Source organism: Bubalus bubalis, chromosome 10 (genome assembly GCF_019923935.1).
Source record: "Bubalus bubalis isolate 160015118507 breed Murrah chromosome 10, NDDB_SH_1, whole genome shotgun sequence".
In the NCBI taxonomy this organism is placed as follows: domain Eukaryota; kingdom Metazoa; phylum Chordata; class Mammalia; order Artiodactyla; family Bovidae; genus Bubalus; species Bubalus bubalis.
Genome location: NC_059166.1, coordinates 8050093 through 8056168, shown reverse-complemented (window position 1 = coordinate 8056168; position 6076 = coordinate 8050093). Strand labels below are relative to the sequence as shown.

The following is a 6076-nucleotide window of genomic DNA, read 5'->3' as shown; positions in this document are numbered from 1 at the left end:
GCGCTGCCGTTTCCTCGCAGAGACCAACGTGTGTGTGTGTGTGTGTGTGTGTGTGTGTGTGTGTGTGCGCGCGCGCGCGCGCGTGCGTGCCCGACAATCGAGCCCAAGTGTATCCTCGCAGAGACCAACGTGTGAGTGTGTGTGTGTGCGCGCGCGTGCGTGCGTGCCTGACAATCATCGAGCCCAAGTGTTTCCTCGCAGAGACCAACGTGTGTGTGTGTGTGTGTGTGTGTGTGTGTGTGTGCGTGCGTGCGTGCGTGCGTGCGTGCGTGCGTGCGTGCCCGACAATCATCGAGCCCAAGTAAGGTACCAAAACGCCTTGCGGGCCAGCGACGCGGGATGCTGCAGACAAGCGCGGCCCGGCTTAACGGACCGTGCCCAACCCCTCTCCTGGCTCACTGCGAGGTGGTTGGCTGGCTCCGGCGTCTCCGTGCGCCACAGCGTATGCGCTGATTGGAGGAACGGAGATGACGGATTGCACTCTCCGCCACTCAGCTTCAGAGGCTTGTTAGCGCGGCGATCTGGGCCTCTATGACCTTACGTCATTCGAAGGCTTTTCCCTGAGTAAGTATGGCTTCCGCTGGCGGCTCTTTGGGACGCCGTTGAGGAGAGGAGGGCGAGGTCTATCCGAGGCTTTGGCTGCGATTCTCCTCAGCGATGGCGCTTCGGTCGCGGTTCTGGGAGTTGTTGCCGGTTTGCAGAAACCCTGGTAATTCGTCTTACCACTTCTCTCAGGTTACACCCCAGGGTCTGCACTGGCAAATGGTCGTTGTATATGCAGCATGCGTTATGCATGCTCAGTCGAGTCCAACTCTGTCGACCCCATGGACTGTAGCCACCCAGGCTCCTCTATCCATGGAATTCTCCAGGCAAGAGTACTGGAGTGGGTTGCCATTCCTTTCTCGAGGGGAATCTTCCCCACCCTGGATCGAACCTGCCTCTCTGGCGTCTCCTGCCCGGGCAGGCTGATTCTTTAGGCACCTGGGAAGCCTTCATTTCCCACGGAAAAGTAAAGGAGCTAACGGTAGCGTGGTGACGACAGTAGTAGAAATTTAAGGACCAGGTTCTGTGGTGACGACACCGCGTTACCGAACATATCTCTTGTACCTCTTCCAGGGCGCGAGGCCTGAAGGGGGGAAGATGGGCACAAGTTACATCATGTTGCTGATTTGTCCGTATTCGTCATTCTCTTAAGATCCATGTGGTGGGTTTTGTTCTTTAGGGTGTCGGGTGGCAGCGTTCTCGACCAGTGCTAAGCCAGCGGTGAAGCCTGAGGCGGACCCCGTGGGAAATGAAGCCGTTGCCCCAGAGTTCACCAACCGGAACCCCCGGAATCTGGAGCTCTTAGCTGTGGCCAGAAAAGAGCGGGGTTGGGGGACCGTGTGGCCCTCCCGTGAGTTCTGGCACAGGTAATTAAGTTGCTCCGTGTTGACCACACAGCCCTGCACGGCAGTTCGTTTAAGGAGCGTGCCAGGTAACTGCTGGCGATTCTCCTCTCAGACTTGTGCTGGGTCTAGGAGGGGAAGAGGGAGGCAAACGGTAAATAAATAGGTGTCATGGAAAAAATGTAAAGAATAGGAGACTGGTTGCCTACCCAAACTCTCCGAAAATAGAATAAAAGCTAAACTGTCTGCCAAGAAGAGGGTTCCTAATAGAGGAAAACAGCTAGGGTGGGAATGAGCTAGGTGTGTTTGAGGAACCCAAAGGCTTGTGTACCTAGAGCTCTGGGCCAGGAGGTGAATGGAGAGGTAGGTAGGATACACGTCATTAGCTTTGTAAATCAAGGAAGCGCTGGGGGCTTTATTTTTATTGTAGTGGGAAACTGATGGGATTTCTTTAGTTTAAGCCTGAATGGAAGATCATTCTGGTTCCTTTGAGGAGAACAGATTTTTAAGGGGGCAGTGGTAAAGGCAGGAGAGCAGTTAGGGGTTTATTCTTTGTTATAAAGATGGCGAATTATTGAATACTTTCTATTTGCCAGGAACCTGATGCTAGGCATTTTATATACATTTTCTCATTTATTCCTTAAAAGTACTTTTTGAGGCAAGTGCAGTAAATTCCCCCATTTTATAGAGCAGGGGAATTGAGGCTTAGGGAAGGAAACAGGAGGGTTCAAAGAAAGGTGGCAGGGCAGTTCATATTCAAATAATCTGACTCTTAAGTCTAGAATTTTTTTTGAAACACTCGAACTATTATTTTCTGTTAATATTTGGATATTTAAATAATTGGAGACCTACCTCCCCCTTCCCCGCATTTGTCCTGTTCACAGTACTACCAGTAGAAAATTGGAAGTGACCTTGGAGATAATGAGTCCCACTCTTTTATTGCACAGATGGTTTAAGACAAGGATCAGCAGACTTTTGCTCCTGGGCCAAAGCTGGCTTGGTAGCTAAATATTTTTACATTTTTGAAAGGTTCAAATAAAATGCAAAGAATATTTTGTGACATGAAAACTGTAAAATTCAAATTTCTTTATCCACAAAGGAAGTTTTATTGGCACACAGCCGCCACCCATTCTCACCTGGCTGTTCTGGTATTACTGTGGCTGAGTTGAATAGTTGACCTATATTGTAACCTGAAAACCAGGTTCGCCTCTTGGTGGGTGTCAGGCCAGAAGGCACAACCAAGATCAGGAGAGGGAGGGGTTTATTACTTGCAGCAAGTAAAGAGAACACTGGGTGTCTTCCTCAAAGCAGTGTTTCCCCAAACAGCATAACTGGGGAAGTTTTAAGTTAAGGTTACACACATATTCATGAAGGGGCTTGAGCAGAGGAGCACTCAGTATAGAATCAGGGCCAAGGTCTACAGAGTGCTAGCTTTAGTTTGTTGAAGTCACAGGGTCAGCATCGTCATTTCCTTCCTCCACCTGAGTACAGAAATCAAAGGTGGTATCAGATTGTTCTCTATGTCCCTTGAGGAGGAATCAGGACTCTCTTTTATTCTTTTGTTTCTTGATTGCTTTTCCTTTGTTCGTTCATTCCCTTACTTCCCTTAAGATCATTAATTACTGAGACCTGTTCAAGAGTAGTTACGGTGGCCAATCTTAGATCACAAAATGGCTTAGGTTAAAAATGGCTTCTCTTAGGTCGAGAAAGCCACGCCTGGTTCTCTTTCTCCAGGGACCCACTACCCTTTCTGCTTTCAATCTGATCCCTTATAGAAAAAGTGTGTTGACCACTGGATTAAGAGTTTGTGATTTTTTACTAAGACTAACAGCAAAACCAGGAGTAGAACCCATATTTCTAAATCTAGTGCTTTTTATGCTGTTTCATACTAAGAACCTTACTATAGTCTAATTTCAGCATTTTCTTTTTTTTTTTCCCCCAGCGTTTTCTTTATCGTGAACTTAATTTCTAAATGTGTAATGTATGCAAATGTTATAAAATCCAAAAAGGAATAGTTTCTCATGTACCCTTCTATAGCTAGTCTGTGCACATAAGTATAAACTTGTATTTTTTTTTTTAATATAAATCTTACCTTATATGTTGTTCTGCATTTCCCCACCCATTCCTTCACCACTACCCCCACCTCTACCACAGAATACGTCTTGGAAGTATTTTGTGTTGGTTTGGAACATTGGCTCTGGAGCCAGTCTCCTGGACTTAAATCCTGCCTATGACCATTTCTTACCATTAGTTGTAATATTGCTAAAGTTATTTAACCTTTCTGTGTTGGTTTCTGCAGCCCAAAAGGAAAGAAAGGATAATGGGATTAGTTTGAGACATGAGCTATATACCTGTAAACAATTAGGACTCCTTGGTACAGTCAGTGTTCAATAAATGCTTGTAGCAGCATAAAGTGCTACTTTGTTCTTAACTGTGTAAAATAACTATTTAAAGTTAATGTAAAATACCATTGCGTGACTGTTTTAATTCATTGATTCTGGATTGATGATTATCTTCTATTATTTCAACCAGTGTTGCAATTAATTGTCTCATGCATGCAGTTTAGCACTGAGATTGGGCATATATTCATGGGTTTTAAGAGTCATTAATAGTTTCCTTCTCTGTGAACAGTCTGTCCAAATCCTTTGCCTAGTAGGTTACTGGTCATTTTCTTATTGATTATAGGAGGCTTTTTATATATTATGGAAATTAGCCCTTTGAACAATATATGATTTTAAAATATTTTTTGTTTCTTTGTTTGCCTGCTGACTTTACTGTTTTTTTTTGTTGTTTGTTTTTCTTAGCATGCATAAAACTTTGTCACTTTTTTTCTTTTTTATAAAAGCCATATGATATAGTTTGATGTTATGTTAACTATCTTGATATAGTTAAATAGGCTTATCTTACTTTGAGATTGTTTAAAAATATGTTGTCTTCTAGTACTCACATGACTTCTGTTTTTATATTTAAATGTTTGAGCCATCTTACATTTATTTTGGAAAATACAGAGTAAGTATATCTTTTTTTTTTTTTAAGAGTAAGTATATCTTTATCTGGTGAAGAGTCAGCAAGTTAGCTCTGCCTCCTCAGTTCCTTTTTTGAAGTAGATACTGTGTAAATCTCAGCTCTAAAGAAATGCCAACTTTCTTCTGGATATTTGAGGCTAAGTAGAAATGTTTGGTTTACTATTGAGGATATCCTCATAAAGGCAGAGGGAAAACAACTCTCCCAAGTAAAAACCAGGTTGAGTATGTTGACATAAATGAACCAGACATTGCATTCTTGAGAAGTACTTTTGCACTTATTCACCTGAAATTATTTGTCTTTAGAATTCTTCTATGATTTTTGTCCTCCTCTCTCCTTGTGTAGGTTGCGAGTTATAAGGAGCCAGCATCACATAGAAGCGCTTGTTGAGCATCGCAACGGCCAGGTTGTGGTGTCGGCCTCCACTCGTGAATGGGCCATTAAGAAGCACCTTTATAGCACCAAAAATGTGGTGGCTTGTGAGAGTGTAGGACGGGTGCTGGCACAGCGGTGCTTGGAAGCAGGAATCAACTTCATGGTCTACCAACCCACGCCTTGGGAGGCAGCATCAGACTCGGTATTTTTGTTCTCACTACTTAGGAGATGTCGTGTTAATTCTTGACATTAGATACTTAGATAATAGTAGTTTGTTTATAAAGTTCTTTCCAAGTGTCTGAGCCTGGGTTGAGTGTCCTGATGCGTGGTACCTCACTTCAGCTTCACAGCAGCCTTAGCATCAGGACTTATGGTCTCTCTTCTGTAAGTTAGCTGAGGTTGGCTGACTGGCTCAGTGTGGTGCTGGGCAGGGTTCAAACCCATGCGACCAATTCTGTAGCTGTAATGTTGACTTCTCTGCCATTCATATAGTATCATCTTGTCCACAGAATATTTTCAAATACTGCTAATCCTTAACATCTCTACACCTTCTTTTATCTGTGTCATTATAAGATCACTTTCTAAAAAAAAAACAGTGTAGGCTGGGAAGTTAGCAAGGAGCAGATCGGTGGTTTATTTCTCTTCCTCTTAAGAAATGAGCTATTTATGGTCAGCTTGTTCTGTCGCTGAGTCAGCTTGTAGTGTTAACTTCATCTTTTACTTCTTTCTTGATCTTCAAAACCAGATGAAACGACTACAGATTGGCATGATAGAGGGTGGTGTGGTGCTGCAGGAGCCTCGGAGAATCTATGAATGAAGCAGAAGCATTGTTTGGAACTTGTAAATGAAAGCTGTCAGCTCTTCATTCATCAGAAAAGCGCCTCTGGAAGAACTGCCAGCTTGGACGTTTTATACAAAAATCTAACAGCAGAATGTTATTAGTTAAGGTTGTCTCCTTCTCCCCTTCAGTATGTTTGTCTTAAATCCAGGGCTGAATTCTTCGCTCTTGGACGTGAGAGAAGTATCTGAGAAAAATTGTTGCCAATTGTAATTAACTTCTGAAGGACAAAGTAAATTGTTGTTTATAAGTTAAAGAATAAAGGTATATTATTAACTCTTGTTTTTTAGTTATATGGCATTTTCTCCCAACTATGAACTCTCTGTGGCAAGGATACACATTAAAGGTTTGTGCACTTGTCACCGTGGCTAGGTCATAGCAGGTGGTCTCAGTAAATGAGAGCTGTTGCTGCTCAGGTGTGGAGGCTGTTTTTTTAAACAGGAGATGTCAGTAT

General features: G+C 43.4%; 1 protein-coding gene across 3 annotated transcripts; it reads left to right on the top strand.

The window, feature by feature from the left end:
• The first annotated feature begins 570 nt into the window (after positions 1–570).
• On the top strand, positions 571–5903 carry MRPL18 (mitochondrial ribosomal protein L18). 3 transcript variants are annotated; one of them, XM_006051255.3, is made up of 4 exons: positions 571–709; positions 1223–1409; positions 4755–4986; positions 5530–5903. In XM_006051255.3, exons 1-4 carry the CDS (start codon positions 658–660, stop codon positions 5599–5601), a joined length of 543 nt encoding a protein of 180 aa, XP_006051317.1. In that variant the 5' UTR covers positions 571–657; the 3' UTR covers positions 5602–5903. The 3 variants fall into 3 exon arrangements, with proteins under 3 accessions (XP_006051317.1, XP_044779963.1, XP_025150104.1); XM_044924028.1 differs by having other exon boundaries at positions 571–748; XM_025294319.2 differs by having other exon boundaries at positions 4755–4837; positions 5530–5597.
• Positions 5904–6076: the final 173 nt, after the last annotated feature.